General features: G+C 39.8%; 1 protein-coding gene across 4 annotated transcripts in view; it reads left to right on the top strand.

Moving 5' to 3' along the window:
* Positions 1–23,837, top strand: part of abtb3b (ankyrin repeat and BTB domain containing 3b) — an 80,382-nt gene that overhangs the window by 35,075 nt on the left and 21,470 nt on the right. For all 4 annotated transcript variants that reach the window (XM_085281650.1, XM_085281649.1, XM_085281652.1 and 1 more), the window contains exons 2-3: positions 13,659–13,814; positions 23,357–23,561. In XM_085281650.1, coding sequence (XP_085137776.1) covers positions 13,659–13,814; positions 23,357–23,561 — 361 coding nt within the window. The remainder of the gene's footprint in view (positions 1–13,658; positions 13,815–23,356; positions 23,562–23,837) is intronic.

Here is a 23,837-nt window from a genome sequence, read left to right as displayed (position 1 = left end):
TTTCTGGCTGCGCAGCCAAGTGTATTAAGCTGCACAAATGAAGTGCCACAGTCAACCAAGCAGAAAAATAACTTGTGCTTGCCTCTGTTAGCTAGGGCGGGGTCGGTCCGGGTCAGCTTTGGACTCTCTAGTGCCTGGGGCGGCTTGGACCTGAAGACTGTTAATTACCACTGATGAGTTGAGCGTGAGTGACCTGATGATGATGGACTATATATCTTCCTCACAGAAAAGGGAATGATATGGGAATCAGTGCTTTGATGGGACATGTGGGGAAATGTGGCTGCACTGGTTAGAGGGGTGTAGCAGCAGATATGCATTTTGATGATGTATAAATAATTACTGAGGGAAGAAGAATTTTGCACTGATGAAGAGAAAGGGGAACCACTCCATAGCTCCCACAAGTGCTAGTTTCTGGTGCTGTATATTTTATTTCTCAAAAAACACATAGACCTTTAAATAACTTTAATGCACTCTTTGAACTACACAGTGCACTCCTGTTTGTGTCTTTAAAAGACTCCAGTATCCTTGTTTTGCTGTTTTAAACTTTTGAGTGAACCCCACCTCATAAACTAAGTTAAATGCTGCACTTGGCCATTTCAACAATGACTCCCTTTTTTGCATTTATATTCCTGGCACGCAATGGGTATGAATCTACAGGGTGAAGCTGGAACAGAGGAAAAGTGTGCATTTGCATGTGCGCATGCTACAGATGTGTATGTAGGCAGGGGTGTGTTTGTATGTGAGCATGGCGTGCACATTCCCGCTCCATGTCCATGTGTTTGGATTTGAAGCGGGTGCTCTCTGCCAGCTGTTTTTCCCCACCCTTTTTTTCCTTCTCACAGCAGAGCTAGTGTACCTGGGAGAGAGAGGATGAGAAAACTTGTGGGGGAGAACTTGATGGAGCAGACGGGAGACCCAGCCTACCAACTGCCTGCAGCTGACTGGAGTCAGTTGATGCAGGGGAGTCACCCAAAATACGATAGGCTCAATATTTGCTTTGGCCTGGTTTCCCTGTTTTGGTAAAATATGGACTGTTGGCATGAGCTGTGACAGTTTTAACCTGCAATAACAACTACTTAGGGAGCACATCCTTGGTTGAAACTTTACCTTTCCTGCTAAGGCCTCCATGTGATGCACAAAGTAGCAGCATAGTTTGTAGCTCTTTTGTGTTTAGTGTGCTTTTGAAAGATGGCCGATTTAGTGGGCGATATTGCAAATTGCTCAATTATAGTTTGGCCGATGTTCATCCATATGTATGAGTGCGCTTGTTCATGCACAAGACTTAACAAAAAGCCCACTGTTTTCCTGTCAGACTTTCCACATTTTCCATAATAACCAATACAGCTGAGGCAACCAGGGCTCTTCCCCTGAGGTTCTAATATTGCTGAAAATTGAATGATTACATGTCAGACACGAGTGCTCTCCCCATTATAAAATTGACAGGAATATTTGAAGCCTTGTGAGGGTCATCCCTCGATGGAGGGTCAGAGGGAAGTGTAGAAGCAGCAGGAAGCGGCACACAGCCCCAAGCTTCATCATTCTCTGCCAGGCATGGCCCACTTCCATGCTGTGTCTGTGCTACAAGCAGCCACTTTGCAGAGTCAGAGTGATAGATTACGCTAGGTGAGTTAAACAATTATGGAGTAATTTGGAACTCAGTGCCTCATAAATTGTTAGTCCCTGACCCTGAAACAAGTCTTGCAAGAGTAATGATTCAGTATTCTCAAAAGAAAGTCAGATTAGTCACTCAAGCTAATCTTTGATGCTAATAATGACAGCATTTGGGGCGTGTCAGGGACTCCTGTGCTGTTTTAATGGATTGCATTCATATAGCACCAAAATTCCACTATTCATTCACTCTCACATTCACACACACTGCAGTACGCAAGCTACAGTTGTAGCCACAGCTGCCCTGGGGCAGAAGCGAGGCTGCCATATCGCCATCACCAGGTGGTAGGTGAAGTGTCTCGCCCAACAACAACAACCGGGACTGTCCGAGCCGGGGCTCGAACCGGCAACCTTCCGGTTACAAGACAAACTGCCAGCTCTTTGAGCCACGATTGCCCGATTGCCATATCTGCTGTGTTGGAAGGTTTTAAAAGAAGGCTTGCAAAACCATAAACATTCAAACTTACACACTTGTGTCAAGAGATAAAGTTAAACACACACACACACACACACACACCACTGTGACATTGCATTTTTATCCTCAGAAGAATAAGAGCAGAGTAAGAAGACCGTCGTAGTGTACACTGTGCAGGATGTTATCATGCAGGTGGCTGATAACTGACTCATCTGTCGACCGTAAATATAATAAACTGGCATAAATCGGGTATGAGGGAACAGGACATGCCATAGACGTGTCTCTGTAGTGACGCACAAGATGGCAGGGGTCTAGCTTGTCTGCTGGGATGGCAGCAGTTATCAGATTATTTCCGCCAGTTTTCAGACATGAGACTCCTGGGAGGAGCAAGGGATAAAAATAGAGATAAATTTTGTGGCCAGCAGTTCCGTGGTGGTAATGATTGGACATCACACATAGAGTAACCTTTAGGTGTAAATTTGTGTCTTAACATTTAAGATGTCGACACAAACAACAACAAATAAACCTAACCAATCACTGGATTCAGATGACCAAGTGGTCTGTGTTGGAAGCACAAAACAAACTGTGCTCCACAGGAGAAGTAGAGGAAGCATAACGCAGGTGTTATTCTGTATTATTCACATTGTTAATAAAACCCAGAAAAGGCCAAAACTGACAACATATTATTCAGCCTCACAATATGTTCTGACTTCACCAGACTGTGGCCCTCAGCTTCAAGCTTATTTGTTTCAACAGTGGCCTGTAAAATATACCTTCAAAAACCTCTGCAATGGCAGCACCCCTGCCTCACAACAAGTAAGAAATATGAAATTTCTATGATTAAAAAATATGACAATTGCACAGAGAATGTTATATGGTATTCTCTGCACTTTGAGAGCCAAGGATTGTGTGAAAATAATATTTGTAGACGTTGAAGGGGACACCCCAGTAGTGTTATCTTCCTTGCTGATCTACAGGGTACAGGGTGCATTACAGGTGGAAAAACTAAGTGGGTGCCTACACACCCAAACTAGAATTACTCATTATGAAGTGACGTCATGTGTTCCACATGTTATCAAACGAGAGGACTGTACTGCAAAGCAAGATTTCATCTTACCCAGTTAACTTCAGGGTTCACCCTGTGACTTCAGTAGTACTAATGCTGTCTTACCTGGATTTATTGGCACGGTAACTTGCTGCGAATCTAACTGTGGAGCAGGTTATCTATTAGAGATCAACAGGCATGAAATCACTGCCTATTGACCAATCAGTTTTCTGGAACTGAGCGCTACATTTGAATTCTGTTTTTTGAACCATTAAAGAGCACAAAGGCTGAAGCTGAAATAAGTCTTTTAACCAGCAGGGAATTGATGAAGTGGCTCTAGTTGTATAAACAACTCACTTTATAGATGATCAACAATCCTGCTGTCGTATGATGCTGCTTTTTTCATAAACTCACATCATCTCTGCTGAGGGTGGGCTAGTTACAATCACAGGAAACCCTGTGATAGTGTAATGAGGAGTCAAACAATAAAAGTACTGTAACTTTGTAGAAAGCCCCCCAAAAACATTTCAAAGGAAAATGACCCAAATGAAAGACACTCAAAGGTAAAGCTAAAAATGCAAAATCCAAATCTGTATTTTGAGAGGTCAAAAACATGAAGCTACCAGCGAGGAACATGATTCCAAAAAAGGAACAGGCCGTGGAACAATCCAAAAGAGCTAACACAAAGAGATCAACAGTAATGCTAGAAAGTCCAAAAGAAAACACCGGGAATGCAGAGGGCAGTACAAGACTTGGGGAAATAACTGAGCATAACAATCTGCCACAGTGGGATTGGGAAGAGGAAACAGGTGGAGAACACAGGTGATGCAGGCAAAACAAACAACGATAGAAGATTACTAAAGGAAATGAAACTGACAAATGGACAAACCAAAAATTACAAAGTAGGAAAAGAAATATTTTAAAGTAAAACATGACAACAATGCAAAAACCATGATGGGCTGTGGAGCTAAAACAAATCACAAACATATAGTTTAAAATGAGGCTTAATATTTTCCTTTTAACCACTGTGAACTGTAGTTGTCATCAAGTGTTACTCAGGCAGGTGTAAAAGTGTAGGGGGAATGTTTTCACATTTGAAATGTTCAAGTTCTGTTTTATAGCAGCTGAACCTCTGTGTTGAGTCAAAATAAACTGCTCATTTTCAGCGGGATGATTTTTGACTCTGGTCTCTTCATGGAATTTGTTAACAGTAAAAATATTACCACAGCTGCCCCGTGTCTCCGTGATGACATTTCAAATATAATTTCTCCTATACATCATCCACTGATGTATACAGCGTCCCTGTGGATTACAAATCCCGATGTCATCATTCGTCACTTGTCCTTACATCCATCGCCGTGTCTAATGTATTGCCTAGAATACGTTGAATCATGCTCTCTGCCTCCTTATTGGAAATGCCATGTTTGTTGCATGTTACTGGGATTAAGTGTAGATTCATATCTGCAAACAGAGTTGAGTTCTTCCTATCCTGACCAGTAATCTAAATATGTGCCAAGCACTTCCTGGGAAACCTTCATCTCATAGGTACACGCACATAACAGACACATGCAGTCAGACTGAGACACACACATGTGATGCAGACACTCATGGACAGAAATAAACATTGAACTGTGCATATATTGCACACAGGCAGTGACTGCACCTTTGCTGCCTGAAGCACTTACTGTCTTATCTACTTTGGGTTTTGCTTCACATTTATGGAATTTTAATGTCCAAGAGCCTTTTTCACTTAAAAGCTCCAAATGTTTACAAGCAGCTCCATATGATGTCATCCCATTTAAAAATGACCCAAAGGGAAAAATCCCCTCGCAGCAAATCTCATTTTATGACATTAGTCATATCCTTTAATTACTCCAGTGCCCTCGGTGCTAAATGAGCAATTACTTTAGAACACTGTTGCATTTAGCATGACTGCTTCATGTATTTGTTGAAAATTCAGAGTCTTCTCTTTTTTTTCTGCATAATTCATATGTGCTCTCTTTTTTTATTTTGACTCGTGCAGGAGATTTCATTTTTTCCCCCTTAAATTCCTACCTACATCAGATTATGTGAGGTAACGGCAAGAAGGAAAATACCATTGCACTTATTTTTAGGACTCTCCCAAATGCTTGTAGAGAAGCAGTGCAGGACGAGCGGAGAGATTACGGCTCAGTGACTTCAGATTTTTCCCTGCTGCTGATTGCCAGTGTTGTCTGGAAAGCATCCTGCGGGAAGCGTGCAACTCACGGATATTACACACAGACTTATTACCCTTGACAGAAGAAATGAGATGAAAAGAGAGAAATAATAGTGAAAGCAGCACTACCTCAGGGTGGAATAACACACAGCCAGCAGGCAGTGCTGGTTTCTCTTTGATTGGAGAAGATTGCATAATTCTAGTTGTGCCCTTGTTGTGTGTCGGTCACCCGTCACAAGTCCTCTGTGTGTGTGTGTGTGTGTGTGTGTGTGTGTGTGTGTGTGTGTGTGTGTGTGTGTGTGTGCGTGTGCGTGTGACTTTGGGTGTAGGGTTTGTGATTTTTTTGTTTACTTCTATGGTATGTTACTCTCTGTTTCCTTTTTTAGCTCTTAGTTCCTGTGTGTTGCTATTTGCAGCAATTTCGCAGGCACTATCTTGAGAAAGCTGGCATTTATTCCTTAAAAACTGCAGATTCTGGGACTCTCCTCAGCTCTTTCTGGGACAGTGGCGCGGCTGCCCCTCTGTTGGTCTCCCTTGGTCTCTTGTGTTCTGGGGGCCTCTGGATGTCTGGAGTTTTGATCTCCTCCATACCTGCTTCATGCCCTGGAGGACGGGGCTGTGGCCCCCCCACACCCTCTAGCTGATCATTACATGAAGGAACCTTTTAATACAAGCGCGTCCATGCTCACAGGTGTACACACGGGTGCTCACACACACACACACACACACACACACAAACTACACCCTTATTGGCTCCTACCTCAAAGCACACTGTGCGCTGTCGATATTACGTGCTGCACAATAATGTTTAATATTTAGTATTTACTGTTATATTCCCATATATCATCGTGATGTTGTTTATTGTATTGCTCTCGTTTTCTTCTGCTTGTTTTCTTTTTTCTTTCTCAACAGGTGATCCAGGTGATTGATAGATGTATTTTTTTTGTCTACTTATTTAGTTGATTTTTGTTTTTTTGCCCTTTATCCCCGTCCCTCCTCTCCGCTGTTTTTTCCCCCTCTTCCTTTCTCCCTTTTCTTTTCCTCATTCAAGTCTGTCCCGTATCTAGCAAGTGAAAATAAAAAAATAAATAATTCTGATGGCAAAAGAACCAAAAGGGACAGGCAAAAAATAAAATAAAATAAAATAACTACAGATTTATTATCCATAGTTCATTCAGCTTTTGTTATGCTGCTCAATTAAGTTTACTGTTTACAAGACGTGAGATTTCTACAATTTTGATGTCTAAATTGTAAAAACAAAAAGCAAAAAGAAGATACTTACTACCAGATACTACTAATAAAAGAGAGTCTTACAAAAGCTAGCCCAGTTAATGGCTGAATAGTCAGTATAAGAGCTTAACGAGCTGTGGTAAATAAATGTGGAAAATATTAGTGAGAAATTTGAAATTCAGATTATCTGTGTTTAAGTGAATTTATATTAAAAATTTGATGTCCATGTTTTTCCAGTATTTCTTTTAATGGCACCCAACATGAGAGATAGATTTGAATTAATTTGCATTAATGTGCAATTTCTTCATTAAATGATATGTAATTATAGTGGAAAAATGCACTACAGCTGAGAAAAACACTTCATATTTATAGCTATAAACTTAAAAGATATTGCATTTACAATTAAAAGTTTTAGCGAATGGTTGCCCATTTGTACTTTTAAAAGACCTGGTTTCATTTTGACCACTTGCAAACTTAAGTTCACTATTCTGTCTCCATTAGAATCAATTTTTGGGGTCTATTTTTCTGTCCGTTAGCTCCAGAGGAAAATATCTAGGCCTTTACCTTCAAAAATCTCCCTTTTTTCTCATTTTCTTTTAGAGATTTACAGAAAGCATCCAACAAGTTTATCAGAGTGTACCTGCAGCAGCCTAGGCTAGAGGTTTTCAGGTTGGCCTGTAGGCCAAATGTTCCTTTATTGTGAATGCAATATGGTAAATGGCCTGCATTTGTATAGCGCTTTAATTAGTCCCTAAGGACCCCAAAGCTACATTCTACATTCAGTCAGTCACCCATTCATTCACACACTGGTGATGAAGCTACATTGTAGCCACAGCTGCCCTGGTGGCGCACTGACAGAGGCGAGGCTGCCGGACACTGGCGCCACCAGGCCCTCTGACCACCACCAGTAGGCAACGGGTGAAGTGTCTTGCTCAAGGACACAACGACCGAGACTGTCAGAGCTGGGTCTCGAACCGGCAACCTTCCAATTTCAAGGCGAACTCCCAACTCTTGAGCCACGATCGCCCCGAGTTGTTCCCTTGAACAACTTGAGAACATTTCTTCAAAACTGATTAAAATTTGATTTGATTTAACTTAAGTGACTTAAAGATTCATTTGCTAATTGTGAGCAATTGCCATAATCTTGGAAGAGAAGGAGTGATGATAGATATCACCATTCATTTAAGGGAAGCATGCAAACGTGTGGTGGTTATTCATTGGGAATGAAAACAGTTGTGGGGAGTGAATGAACCATTAAAACTGTGACATGTAAAACCAAAACAATTAGCAACAAAGATTCTCAAAAGGGTAAAATATATATAGAGTGCAGAGTAGATTAAGACCAATTTAAGTGCTTCCCTCAGACACTAGTCTACATATTAAAGGCAGAATGCACTGAATTGATTGTAATCTGTCTATTTGCTTCCTGATTTGTCAGTGTGTAATGGACTTGCTTCAAACAAGGTCAATGATGAGGTGTGACCTCAATCAAAAGAATCTAATCGAAGACAAGAGCGAATCGCGCTAACACCTGAAGCAGAAACACTGTAAAGGGCAAGGTGAAAAAAATGGTTGCCACGTTGTCGAAGCTTCAGAAAGCACGAGCTAATTGTGTCCCTGAAGGTGTGAGACAGTGACTCTATCAGCTTGTAGTGGCATCATTGTTGTATTTCTAACACACCCATGACCTCTGTGTGGAGGAGGGGTGTCAATAAAGGATCAATGTAATGCTGTATTCATTTTTAGATTCATTATATGAAACAGGCGCAGGATTTGTTTTCAGTGGGCTCTCTCCTTTGATCATGTGCAAACAAAAACAAACCTAAACCCACAGTTGGGACGTGTTTCCTTCGGCGGTTTACTCATACTTGTATAAGAACACATCAGGAGGCTTGTGTGCTTCCTTCGGAACAACACATCACGTAAACTCGGGAGCCTTTTCCATTCTGCATTCTGGATCATCAGCAGACTGTATCTTGAACGTGACTACAGAAGAGGAAATATTCAGTTTGGGTTTAGCTGAACACATTGTTCTACCAGCAGATCACATCCCCATGAAGTGTCTGGGATTAAGACTTTTTAATTACTGATAATTATGTGTGTGTGTCTGCTTTTGTGTGCACGCTCTTCAGCGTTGCATACAGCGTGACTTGTTATTAACTTGTTTGCAGCTCCTGTAAATGAGCATTTGTGTGAATGTATGTGTGTGTGCGTGGTTCCCTCTGCCAGTTTCCTAATTTTACCAGACATTTTGAAGGGTACATTTACTTTTTCACAGAACTCCTTCACACCCGTGTGGTGAGCACAGGTCTAAAAAATTGAAAGCTTGTGGCTACCTCAGACCATACTGTGGTTACCTGAGAACCCAAGCCAAAACCATACCTCTGGAGATTTACAGTCTACCCATGCATACCTGGTCTGTAATAAAAAAAAAATACTAGCTTTATATTTACGCCCCTTTTCTTTCTGCAGTTCAATTACTCTTGATGGCAGCCTTCAGGAGTAAGAAAGGAATTTTAACACATTTCACCGCTCTGTTTTCTGCTTTCTGTCGTGCTATGTCTCCCTCTATGATCACTTGCTCAGTATACATATGGTGGCCATCTGGCCTGGCAGAACAGTCATGGAGCCTAGCGTGGGGCAGCACTACTGTGATCCATGTACAGTAACAACATTATTAACCCTTTACAGCCAAAAAGAGTGTTTATGTCAGGCCTGTATGATTTTTTTGACTGTCTGCCCTTCTGCTTTCTTTTTCTCACTCTGCTATTTAAATAATAGGTCAGATCATCTTGTACATTTGCATTGCTTAAAGCGCTTTTTTTCTAAAACAAAGCCCCACTCTGCTTTCTCTGTACCTTATCTGCATGTAAAAAACTGAAGCCAGCGTTCCTGCAGAGCTAAAATATGTTTAGAGAAGTGCACTTCCCTGTGCGTCCCTCCAAAATAGATTTTAAATGCAGGGTAGGAGCCACATCGAGGTCAGCATTCCTGCCCCACTGCTCTAGTCAACCCTGAGAAGAGTCAGCAGATCCATACTACTACTACTACCACTGCTACTACCACTACTACTACTCCTTCCACTACTGCTAATCAAATCAACAAACATTGCAGTTTTTTTAAATTCATATACAGACTCACAGTTTAGGTAACATTTAGTGATATTTTGGGGAAATCCTTCTAGCTGAAACGTTAAGAAAAGAAGACTAAAGTTTCATGCTTGTACATTTCTGTGAATTTAAAGGATTTGTGGTTTGAGCGCATCCAAGTTGTCACTGGGTGAGAAGTGCAGGTTGCCAGTCCATTTCACTGGGAAGATTAAAATGTGTTTATTATTGTATAAAGATTTATTTTAACCCAGACTATGAAAAAATATGAATTCACCAGGCAGGAGTGCAATAGTACACATCTATCCAAAAGTTAGTCTTGTAAAATCTAAAAAAAAAACCCACAAAAAAACTGTGAATTAAGAGTTTGTAACACATGTCTCATCTCAATATATTTTAGTGGCAAACATGAAATACATTGGACCGTGCAGTGGGTCTGTGCAGCTGTCTATCACTGAATATGACTAAGGTGCATTCTGTGACATCTTAATGGGAACTCCTGCACGCGTTACTTCTTCTTCGTTGACACTGTCTTGCCTGGAGGATCATCCAGCCTCATCTCTTCAGCAACACTGAATAGCTGCCATATGGCAAACGCAACCGGCCCACTTAAAGAGAGGCAGGTGCCCGATAGGATATCTCAGTATTATATAACCTAGCGTGGTTGCCAACTATTATTTCTTTATGATTATGCACAATAATAAACTTAAAACATTATGTGAGGTAATTGAAAAACCTGAGAGCATTTCCCAAGAGATTCAAAGTGTAAAGACAGAGTGACATCTGGAGGAAGATACTCACGCAAACATAGACACAGAGAGAGCAGCCGCAGTGGCTGCCTGGCATGTAAGAGCTCCATCAGTGCCTGCCTGAGGTTAGACAGTGCCTTGCATTAGGAGGCAAAGAGCCAGTGAGTCACCTTGCCTCAGTCTATACTCAGAGCAACCACCATCACTGTCAGCTGGTTCTGCTATTTCCCTGAACGAGATTAAGGAGCATGACAGTTGAAAGATCAAATGTAATGTATGTTTGTTAGATTTTTTTTTTTACTTCTATGTTTATACACAAGTTAAAAAAGCCAGAATGATGGATCTCATTGCTTATTTACTTTTACAAACTAGTTGGCAACTTATCACGGAGACAAAGTCTGACAAACACTTGTTCTGCTGTGATGAATGTACTGTAAACAATACAGTCAGAGCAGCCATGATAATACCATTTCAGAGTTTTCTGCGTGACATTCACTAAAATTTTGTTTCTTTTGTTGGTGAATATCTAACAATAGATATGTGTGATAAAGCAGTAATACTGCAAGCAGTCCAGGGTGTACCGCACCTCTTGACCAACGACAGCTGGAATAGGCTCTGCCCTTGCTGCAACACTGAATTACAAATATGTTTAAGAAGACGGATGGATGGATGGATGGATGGAAAGAATAATAGGAAGTTATGCCATAAAGGGTTATTTACGACCTGAGAAGATTTATTTATTTAGAAGTAAATGAAAGACTGTCAATGGACCAAAGCCTACTGCATCCATAAACACATATTTTTCCATCACTGTGCTATGGGGATGATATGGTGACCACTTTGGTATAATAAACAGGTTGCTGTAATATTTTGTACAAATATTGTACAGTTCCTGTTATTTTTGCTGGCTTGATGATAAATTGGCTGCATCACTTGCGGTTTATTTCAGAACTTTTGTATAACTTTACTGTGAAGACTAATTTACAGCCATCCAAAGTTGTGAATTTCAAGAAGAAAATGTAGTTGTGATATTTCTGTAATACCAGATTTATTTATTTATTACTACAAACTATTTTTGGTGTAGTAAACCTAATATTGATGGTAAGTAGGTGTTAAGTAACTTGCCTTTAAAAAGCTGTATTCTTTTTTTTAGAGAAAAAAGATATATAAATAATATGTTATGTATGTTTATCATTATCATAACTTTTTTGACAAAAAGTATAAAATTGAATTCTTTAGTCTTTTCTATTCATCTTCACAAGATGAACAAATAAATAAATAAAATTAATAATGAAAGATTTACTGGTTTAAAATGAATTGGGCTTTTTTGAAATCATTTTATTATAATTGTTGTATGTGTAGTGCATTATTGTGCTAGATCACAACTGGATGCCTTTAGTCTGGGCACATCAAAGGAAGTAGGTCATGAGTCCTGTAGGCACACTGAATGGGCTATTTACTCTGATGTATAATTGTTTGAAAGGAAAGTAAGAGGCTGGAAGGTGCCAGGGTATCCCTCCTGCTGGTTTAAATGGTTTAAGATGGATTTCCAGCAGTTTGCACAACCGCATGTCAAAGAAGGCACATTGTGAGCAATAAAAGCAATAACAAAGGTGTTTTAAAGAAGTCCCTGTAGACAGGTTCCTTATGCAGAAACAGAAAGTAAGTTTCTTTTCTTTATACTCTGTCTTGCTGGTTCATGTTGGACTCTGACTGACAATGGAAGCGAGTAAGACCACCTGACACTGGTGCAGCAGATGATGACATCTTGTCCCTCAGGCTGACAGTAGCTCTCTGGTTTTACAAAGATATAGATTAGATAGTGCCAAGACTGCTGCTCTCTAGGTTTACAGGATAAGCAACTGTGACTTATTGACTGTTTTTGCACCAGGATTTTTTATTCCTTGTATAATGCACAGTGAACCACAATCATAAATAATGTATGATTACAGGTATTACCTCAGATGAGAGCTGAAACATCTTGAAAAAACTTAAGGAAGTTCAGTCGCTTTTTTTCCAAGCTCCTTAGCTCACCATGACCTAAATGACCGAGAACCTACAGACACTACGATTACAAGTATCTTTTTATAAACCAGCACATTTAAAGAACTTCTTTGAGTTGATTATTAAGGCTGTTTGGGGTTTTTTTTTTTTTTTATCTCTAGGTGTTAGTAGTAGTGCTACACTTGATCTTTCTATTTGCAAATGTAAGTGAACATGCGCTCATATGTTAGAAAACATTTTTCAAAAAGTAATATTCCATGAACAGTGCATTAATTTGATGATCATTTAGATTGTCCAGTCAGTGTGTAAAAAAAACTATTACAAAAACTATTTATGTCGGCCTTTTGCATGCATTTTTTCCTGCCTTGTGAAAGTAAAAAGAATCACTTCATAAGTAGCTGCCTGCTTCCTGCACAACAGAATAATGAGTGCCACATGTACATGTGCATTTAACTTGGAAGAATATTCTAATAGACATTAAAACCAAAGCTAATTTTCCATCAGTGATTAGAGGGCTAAGCAGAGAGTCGCAGCCTTTAGTCATTTCATAAGTTGACACCCTGCGAACATTGAGAAGGCTGCAGCACAAAGCTGCAGAGGAATCAGAAACTGTCAGCAGAGCGAAATGGAGAATCTGCCTCATCACTCACAGAACGAGGAAGAGCTGTGAATAATGAAACCACATTTTAAATATTACACGTTATTACCTTTGGGAGAAGTGTCTGACAGGTGTAGCTAGGAGGCAGAAATACTACATTGTATTGCTTCCATTGTTTTCACAATCAAACTCTCACTCTGGATATAAATAATTATCCGCGCAGTTTCTAATATCCTGAACCTTTGTGTTCTTTCCATTTATATGATAGGAGGAAAATGAGATATTAATGACATTTTAGAATGAATCTACCAGTTTTAATCCTTCAAGAATATGAGAAAACAACGCAGCATATTTATTGTATTTAGCAGGGACATTTCTCCAGAAACAAATAGTACTGGATATACAATTGCTAAAAAGCAGTTTTTGCACAGGGGGACTCCAAGCACAGATGACAAAGATAGAAGATACCACTGGTGAAAAAAATCAAACCTGTAAACATTAAAAATGCAGCCACAATAAAAACACAAAAACTGTGTCCGATACATAGTTTAAATGATCCCTTTTTAGAGCGTGCACGCCTGCCTGTGCTATAGCATGAGTCCCACATGTACATGTGATATTCATCTGTTTTTCTCTCGCTCTCAGGTGTGCTCAGCCTACCCGAGGGTCTAACTCTTCAAAGGGACCAGCAGCAGCAACGAGCTGGGAAGAGTGGAGAGGGAAACACCTACAGTCAGTCCGAACTGCGCTCCATTGAACAGTGCTTACTGGCCACGAGAGTGGGCAGCATCTCTGAACTGAGTGAGTCGTATATGTATGTGTGAGCGCATGCATGTGGAAAAGTGGAGGTGCAGAGGTGAGAAAACTATTATGTACCCCTCCCCTCCAGAGCCACTATGCATTTGAGCAAGGCATTTGGTTATTCGGCTCTTTCTTTGGAGCCGTTTGTGTCCCATAAAAATATTACAGGGCTTGTGATGCTTATTCAACATGCTTTTCTGTTTCTGTGCACAGAGCCATAGAAAGTTGTTTCCCAGCTTCGGTTTTGACAGTTGACTGAGATGTTTTTTAAAAATGAAAAAAAAACCCTCAAGTAAAAAAGTTCAGTCTCCACCAACGCCTGTGGGATAAATTTGCAAGTGAGGTCTTATCATCCGACTTTCCCAACAGTGAACATTTTTCACAGCAGACATTTTGACTTGTTACAGCATAAACCTTACTGATGACTCTGTTCTACACAAATGTCCCAGTAAGCCATGCAAATGTGACCGTGAGACAGCATACCCAAAACTCTTACTGCTTGAATTCAGCTGTTATTATTAAAATTATGTTGGAGCGAAGCAGGACAGCTGCATTTCAATATCTTGTCAAAAGACTTTGCAGAACAGTACGGCTTTTATAGCATCACATTCGTGTTCACAAGTCACAACTGCAGCTGTGATATTTATAAGTCTGCACTTTATATGTTAGCACAGTTTTGGATACCTGCTTCATATAACACGACAAGACATTGCTTGAGATGAGTACTTTAATTCTTTTTAGAGGCCTGAACTTTAAAAATACAGTGTGTGCATCAGTCTTTAATCACTGAGGTTTGAAAGCCTGCAGAAATCTTGCAGGCGATTTTCAAAACGATTCCAAAACACAAGGGGAGAAAAAGGAAATTCTCTTATCACTTACAGGTATTGTAGAAAAATCTCCATCCTTGAGGTGATGGACATGTCAAAATTCAAGTTTTATCTTTGTGATTCCTGCTGCTTTTACTTATGACATTTTATCTAGCAACAACTTAAGGATGGAGATTCCTTCCTACAGCAGAAGTTCCCACTTCAACCCCTAAGATCCCATGGTGATCCACCGCCCCTTTGCACACTGAGGAAAGTTGCTGTTAAAGTTTCAACTTTGACTCTCCCATCGTTTTGCTGACAATAAAAATGGTGCTGGGCTCTAATGGGTTAATCATGACATGATCAAATTTATGTCATAACATCAAAACTCAAATCTGTGTAGCCAACTTTAAAAAAAAAAATCAAAAGTCATGAAGGGAATTTAAAAGCAAACAAACAAAAAAATTGGCAGGCCCAAGACGTGATATTTATATTAGTAGACGTTTAACCATATTATCCTTCTTTGATTCAATTATCATGTGTAGATCCAACATGCCTTTGCTTCATACAAACAGTACTGTGCAAAAGGCTTAAGCTGGTCCTCATTTCTTTATATTTTGCTTACAAGGAGCCAGGCTTTACTGTAATTTTTTAAAGCAGTCTTGAGCAATAGTTCTCCAGGATCAAAGTTTTTTTTCTTTGGAGAAAATGAATTGTATCTTTAGGCACTTTTTACTTGCTGTCTGTTGCAAAAAAAAACCCCCTCAAACATCATATGCCAATGGTAACACAGGTTTAAAACAGTACTTTTGCACAAAGAGCTATTAGCCAAAACTATAAGCCAAACAGAAGTGTCAGGCCTAAAAACAGATGAACGGTATCTGAAAGGCATGCCATTGACAAAAAAATAAGAAATCCAGCAAAGACCTGACTCTGTACCTGCAGGATGCATCTGATCATTTCAGTTGATTCTTCTACTGTTCACTGAAGCCTCATCAGAAATGGTCTGAGTAGAAGGGTAGCTGCCAGGAAGCCATTCTTAAGGAAGGGAAACAGGGAGGAAAGGCTGAGGTATGCCAAACTGGACTGAAAATAGGTGGTAACAGGTCTAATTAAGTGATGAATCCAAATTTGCCATTTTTGGTTTAAAGCATTGTTGGTATGGAAGGTGTCAGGAGAGAGGTACAACAGTGAGTGTCTACAGCCATCAGTAAAACACGGTGTTTCTGTCATGGTTTAGGTTGCATTGCAACCAGTAAAGTTTTCAATCTTGTCTAAACTGATGCATTTAAAAAATACCATAAGATTTTGATCCACCATGCAATACTATACGGAAAGCATCTGATTGGCAGCAACCTTATTTCTCAGCATGGCAATGATCCCAGACATAGTACCAATGCATTAAAAACATGCCTGGATAGAAAAACACACTGTAACACTAGTGAAGCAGCGCGGGATCATCTTGAGAATGGAACAAAAAGTAGCCAACGTTCTATGAAGAGCTTTCAATGTCCTTTAAGAATCCTGGAGAAACATTCCTGAAGACTGCCTAAAGAAAAGACAAGAAAGCTTGCCTGAGAGAGTTCAGACTGTTAAGGAATAACAGTTTTCAAGTTATTAGAATTGCACAAACTGCATTATATGTGTATTTCCATGTATGTTTGTACACTTTTCAATAATCACTGCGCCAACTTCCCTACTTGCACAAAGAAATGAAAGAAATTTACACACTACTGTATCTTACTCTTATTCTTTTTAGTGAAGGTGTTCAGCTCTGGAAAATCTTCACATTCCAGCTAGATGACATTATCATCTAATGTGATAATCTGATGTTTGATAGAGCAGGAATATTGTCCCGCTCTATCAGTAAATCACTATATTATAATCTGACCGCAAGTGTGCTTATTTAAATAAATGTGTGGGAGTTACACTGTCAATGGGAGCAATCCTAATGAACCACAGCCATTCATTAAAATAAATGATTTTAGCTTATAAGTTTGACAAGTCCTCCAAAAGTTAATTGAATGCATGTCCACTTACAATGTACTCATTATTTAAAGAATAATGGGCGTCATAATGCTGTCTGCGTACGCTTATACAACATGAAGTTATTTACATAAGCCTTAGTTGTCAGTTTTCTCTCATTGTAATAGGTTTTCAGCATTACATACTGGTTGTATTTGACATTTTTGTCTTTGCTCACAAAAATTGGACAATATGCTATAGAACTCAAACAAGGTCCAATATAAAGCTTTCATAACAGTTTCTACTTTGGGTTCTGTTTTAAGGGGAAACTTTACAACAAATGATAATGGCGCTTGAAGACATCTGCAAGCTGTGCTGCGAACCACTGAATACACAGCGGCACATATTCCCATTTGATTTGATCAGATATAATCACAGAATCGGGATGTTCCTTTTCAAGTGCTGAACAGTTGCGTCTTTAGTTGCAGCTCTGCAAGAAAGAAAGGACAGCAGTGTCAAGAAGAATAATGGTGCATACGCTGAAAAAAGCACAGATTGTGTCCTAATGTGCATGACAAAAAATTAAAAAATAAATCAATCCCCAAGCCAAATAATGTGGGAAGGGTCTGTTTCTGTTGCTATAGCATCAGCGTACTAAGAAAAGACTCAGAAAGTATTTTCTGTATATCCAGCGTAAATATTTATCATCACAATAAAAACTGAGACAGTTCTCTTCACTGCATGCTGTTCCGACTGCAGGGCAGCTTCAGTGATGAGCCACATCGCAGGGCCTCTGTCCGTGTTGTATTGATGAGGTCAAGCAAGGACTTGTACTGTTATGTTGACACTGCAAACACACTGTGAGACAACAGAGCCGCTCATGTCTAATAGGACAGCTTAGTCCAGTGGTAATGTTATCAGCTCTGGAGAGCAATTCTGTAAATAACTAGAGGATTTGCAGCCAGTCGCTCAGCTCAAGCTGAAACAAAATGAATAACTGTGAAAAGCAGCAGTGATTGCACTGTCAGGCTGTCACAAAGTCAATTTTTTTGAAAGAGACTAAGATATGACTGAAGGAGTAAAAGATTAAAAGGTTAGGGGGAAAGAACAGTAAGAGTTTCTGAAACCAGTTTCCTGGAATAAACCAACCTTGGCTCTTCCAGCACAGTAAAAATATGAATCCTGCAGTGTGAGTTTTTCACACTGGCATTTAGACTCAATTTAAGAGGTTTCTCGCTGATTTACCTCTTTGTATTTCCTCATCTCTTCTAGCAAAAGGCCATATTAGCATATCTGAAATGATGGCTCCACAAATGCTGCAGTTATTAGGACTATGGGTGTGTCATGATCACTCAGTCATGCTGTCCTACTTCAGATATTTTCCACATATTGCTGTGTGTGTTGCTAAATCTGAACTAGTCTTTTCACAGAAGTGGCAATGGATGAAGGATACGTGTCCGTGGAAACTCTTTACTCTTTACACCACAAAGAGCAGACGTATGTTTTCTGTGCAAACTGCTTAAACATAAATTTGAAAGAATTAGTTTAATATACTGGGAAATATACAAGAGTTACGTGAGCCAAGCTTGTCCGTGGTATTTAAGCTAGATTAAGGTAACAGTGTGCTGTCGGTTGCTTCAAAGACTATTTTTTCTCTTTGAATTTTACTATATGAAACATTACACTTCCTTCCATAAATCAGTTTTAATAATAAACTGAATCAATCCTAAAGCCTCAAGGTTGTCAAATTCTCCCTAAGTGAGTTCCCCATTTTTTTAAGAAGTCAGCCTGAATCTCTCCATCTTTTCTGTCTTTTTGCTGAATGCCATTAATTTGGAAATAATGAGACTGACAGCCAGACCAATTAACAAACTGTTGGAGTTGTTTCCAGAATGCTAACTAATATGATGCTGTGTAGAAAAGAGTTATCCAATCAGTATTTGAGCAAATACTTTGCCTTATTAGACCACATAGTGCAAAATGCAAACATGTGAAATTTCTCCAGCACCAAGCTGTTTTATTTTAATTTATTTTGTAACTTGTGTAAAGGTCAAGCTGTCTTACAGTTTTCCAAAATTCATTAACTCAAGTAATTTCAATAGTATCCTTCAGTGGTGTTTAAAAATGACTATATATAAACCATACCATCAATTTTATATATACTAAACACAATTTAGAAACAGAGAAACAAGAGTGAAGCAGTCACAGATTACCTCTATTCTGTCTCTAGTTTTATATGTCACTAAAATAATAATGCCTGTATTATCCATTCATGTTTCAAAGCTAGCCTTAATTTCCTTTGTCGGTACTCAGTCCTTTATTATTAGTTAATGTCGCTGATTAAAAAAACATGCTTCAAATGTCATTATTCATTATTATTATTAGACTTTTGTCTCATCTCTTTCTGTATGTCTTTACTCTAAGTCGAGCGTGATTGTTTTTCTATTCTCCACCAAGAACTTACAGCAGGTTCTGCTAATCAGCCACTGATGTTTAAAGATCATTTTGTTCCTGTAGCTGTGAAAATGTCTTGATTTTCTCATTTATCTCCTCTGGGGTTGTGTTTTTTTTGGGGGGGTTTTGCCACATTCCAAATAAAACAGCAAGTTAATTATTTTTTTGTGGTTTTCTTTGCACAAAGTGTTAAAAGTGTTTTGCTCTGTGGTCAGCTCAACCCTTGGAATTATGTCTTTACGGCCTCGATGCTAAATGATATCAAATGAGGTTAATAAGTGTCTGTGTGATGGTTCAGCTCTTGTTCACCATTTCTCTCAAAGCTATTCTATATCTACAACTATGTATGTCAAACCTCTGCACATATATTTCCTTCTTTACTAAAAATTCTCAAGTCCTCTAACAGCAAGAAATGTTACTTTCGGATTTTGTCCAAACTAACCTGACTAGATTGAAAGATGGCAGAGTTCGGACTCACACAGATTACTGCAGGGACACTGTGTGCTGTGATGGCCCCTCAAAAGTAAAGCAGAGGTAGTTAAAGAGTAGAAGTTCCACTCACGACTACACTAACAGACAGTTTGTGCCCTCCATGCTATCCGCTATGGGTGGCAGAGAGTGCCTGAGAGTTCTGGATGTTGTGAAATGGACAAAACTAATAGCAAAAGAATAGCTTAGCATCTTGTTGAGGCAAGATGGCCACAGGCGGCTGTTATAATCACGACGTAGTGGCAAATAACTGAAGCACAGAACGTGTGATGATGGCAGCAGCTGCACAGCGAGAATTTCTACATTTAGTCTGTTCCTTCCCATTCCATGCAAGGCCACCTGGGTTGGCTGGAAGACTGTTTACTTAGCCTAGCAGGGCGAAGGACACTGTCTCAGCTGAACTCTGGACACGCACACACTAGAGATGGACCGATCCGATATTACGTATCGGTATCGGTCCGATACTGACCTAAATGACTGGATCGGATATCGGAGAAAAATAAAAAATGTAATCCGATCCATTAAATATCACGAAAGCACCTCACAAAACTTGCAACACGCCGTAACTCACCTCAGAACGTTAGCATGTCGGAGCAGTATGCATCACGTGATAGAGCAGCTGGGGACCTGTGGTCTGGATAGCATTTGGAGCTTCGCTAGCAACCTGGCATTTCATCTCCGACAAAGTTATCCCCGAGAGAAGTAAAGCAAGTGTGTAAGTCCATCTCTGAATGTTTGTAAAGCATTCCTGCGTTAAGCTTAACGAGCGACTGCCTCTCGCTCTCCTGCTGCTACTTCAATCGTGAAACTGCTTAAATGATCAGCTGATCGGCTTTTCTGTCGCGAGTCCGTCTTTGTTTTTGGCCCACTTTGCACCAGAAAGAGGAAACCAGCGGCTGAACAACAGCAGCACGTTTAAGCTTGATCAGCTGTTGTTAGAATGTATTTAATATTACTTTCTACACCAGGATCTTTTTCTATGTAGCTGACGCTGGTAACTGTGCAGGGGCGGATCTAGCAAAGTTTAGCCAGGGGGGCCGATAGGGCATTAACTGGGAAAAGGGGGCACAAAGACATACTTTTCTTTCTTATTCTCATTTAAAATGTCTAGCTTTTAATAAATAATTATCTGACACCCAAAGTTTTAATTTGATGTAAAATGAATAGAAGTCAATTACTGTATATAGTGACTATTAAGTCTAATATATATACCCTAGTAAGCTATAGTACTTTTTCCTTTGGGAAGGTACCATCTGTGCAGTCTGCAATTTTGTTGAAGAAAGATGTTGAATCTATTTAATATTTCTTGAAAAATAATTGATTTCTGTGCATTTTTTTTCACACTGCATCAAATTAAGGTTGATTACGTCGATTAAGCATCATGAGGTGGAGCGTGAGGGGTGGTTCCCTATTTTTTATTTATTTATTTTTGTTGTTGCTGGGAGTTGGAACCCTATTAGTTAGGTTGCTTAATATTTACGCTAAGTACTCTTTAAAATACCAGAATAGGGAGGATGGTGTAGGTCTAAGTTTATTAGATTGATCAGTATTGCTGAACTATGAAATTTTTTTTTGTATACAGGTATAACAGAATAGCTTTAGTGTAGTTGTTGTTTTAAACTTGAGTATGAACTTGCAGACTTGCAAAATGCAGCAAGATATTTTAAAAAACAGTTTTGTTGATTAAAAAACACTATATCGGATTCATATCGGTATCGGCAGATATCCAAATTTATGATATCGGTATCGGTATCGGACATAAAAAAGTGGTATCGTGCCATCTCTAGCACACACATAGGGTCACAGGGTAAGATGGCGCCGCCATTGCGTGCAATAGGTCGGCAGCCTTATGAAATTTCCCCTCATGGGACTAATAAAGGTATATCAATTCAGTTCAATTCAATACATTTATCTCGCTCACTGTTGAACATTACACTGCCTTCAGATTCTGCAGTAATGAGCAGGGTGCTTGTTATGTGGGTCCTGCATTGCTGTTTACTGACCTTAAGCCAGCTCTCATAAAACCCCTTCTAATTTAAACCAGTGCCATTATACTCTGTAAACTGGTCGATTTGTGTGATTTTGCTATTCGAGGATGGTTAAAAAGCTCTGAAAACATGGAGAGCATGACCCCACTGCTAAAAGGTAATTACTGAGAACCTGAGAAGCAGGATCTGCTGTGTGTGTCCTCCACCTCTCCTCTTCTTGTTGGTATAAAGAATTAATCACCAAGGATGAGGTATTGATTAAAAGCTTGGATCTTGTAATTAAAAGTCTATTGACATTTTAGCTTATTAAACTGTCGCACTTCTGAATGACCTTCCAAAGAGAAATCTTACCACTTTGTGCTGCACCTACACCTGCTACAGTGATCTCACGTGAAGCTGCACTACTGTTGGACTTTTTCAGCTTTGAAATAATTACATTCTTAACCTCGTGAGCCTTCTCAGCCAGGAAAGGAAATGTCACAGAGCAGCATAAATAAGACATGAAAACTGCCTGCTGCTGACCACCTTGGCCCCCTTACTGAACTTCAAAGGGAACTGTTACCAGCTTATCTGTATTCCCATTGGTACAATTAAGAGAAAGAAGGAGTAACAGAGAGTAACTGGAACAGCAAAGCTTAAGCTAAAAGTCTACAAGAGGTGGTCATTCCTGGCATAATTTTCCCTGCTCATTGAATCACAACATGATTTCTCTATCAGTGCAGCGCCACTGTTCCCAAAGGACAGTTGATTGTTTTATTGCATGAATGCTCCTCCCTCATTCAGGCATCCTTTTCACACTTGCCTCTCACATTGTCAAGGCTAAATGGAGTCTTGGCAAGCGCCAAATAGCGCAATTTTGATGCTAAACAAACCCTTTTGTGTATGAGAATGGCTGTTTGTTCCCTCTCTGTATCGAATAGTCACACATACAATATATTCCATTGGAAACAGGGAACCAAGTGTCATCATGCTCTATTGCTTTTGTGCCTTCAACATTATCAAACTGGCCAGGACAATATGTCACAGTGTGTCTTTCTTTCCTTCTTTTTTTTAAGAGCGACCCTGCTTCACAATTTCATCACATTTTCTCATCACGCGGTGGGTCTAGACAGGAAGGGAGAAGCGACGGTAACCTGACAGCATTCAGCAAAATGGGATTTGAGTCCAGCTGTAATAAAACAGGGTTGTTTTTCAAGTAAGCATTCAATAACTAACCAACCACAGTCACATGAAAGAATTGGGCTGTCTGTTAAAGAAACTTCTAGGCCAGCTCTTGATTTCTGATTAACTGAATTTGCTCTACAAAAAGGCCATCTGTCTGGTCCCCACGGCATAAAAAGCTGGCTTGAACATACTTTTCCAAGAACTATTTACTTTTTTTCTAAACCAGCTAGGAGAACGTTCAGATTTTTATTAGCAAAACCCTCTCGAGTTTGGAGTTTTGAAGCCCAACTGGATGACCTTAAAGTACTGACAAATTATGCAGGGGAAATAGCTTGGAGTAGCTATGTTTATCCATAAATATTCATTCTTCATCCATTGCAGTCCTGGGCATGCTTTTTCTCTCGCTCTCCTCCTGTGAGCTGCACAGAAAGAACTGGGATGAACCCTGTCTTTTTCCTGATTGTGGTGCATGGAAACTCTCGATTTCCCCTGACAGAGTGAGCTCCAAGGGGGCTGGGAGGAATAAAGATAATTCCCAGATGTCTTTTTAAAGGCCATGTGCTTAAAATATTTCGGTCTCATCTCTCTCATCTACTGAGTGAACCCGTGAATTCGTTTCTCACTGTCTGTGTTCCTTTTGTGTTTTCCTGTTTGTATTGTCTGTGTATGTGTGTAGGTGACTTGGTGTCACGGGCTATGCACCACCTACAGCCACTGTATATGAAGAACCACAGCAATGGGACACCAATGCACCAGAAAAGCGGCGTGATACTCTGGGCGCCGGAAGCTATCTACACGCTGTGCTACTTCATGCACTGCCCTCAGATGGAGTGGGAAAACCCCAACGTTGAACCCTCCAAGGTTACCTTACAAACCGAGAGGTTAGAAGCAAACACGCAAAATAAAGGAAATGCACGTCCACATTTCTCATCAGCAACACTCAGCAGTAAAAGAAAAAAGTCAGAGTAACAGAGCGTCACTGCATCTGGTGGCTCACGGAGCCAGTGAACCACAACAGTTAGTCTGCTTTTCTTATTCGCACTTGTTTTCCTATATTTTTTAAAAAGAAAAGAAACGTCTAAACATGTCTTTAAAGCGTCAAAACACACAAAGCCTTTACCTACGGGAAGGTTTACAAGCTGTTTACTAGATTTGTA

Source organism: Mchenga conophoros, linkage group LG7, assembly GCF_057382185.1.
Source record: "Mchenga conophoros isolate Kocher_MC1m ecotype Shallow Benthic linkage group LG7, M_conophoros_male_GT1.1, whole genome shotgun sequence".
NCBI classification, from domain to species: Eukaryota; Metazoa; Chordata; class Actinopteri; order Cichliformes; family Cichlidae; genus Mchenga; species Mchenga conophoros.
Note: the sequence above shows the minus strand (reverse complement) of the source record. Positions and strands in the feature narration are given on the sequence as shown.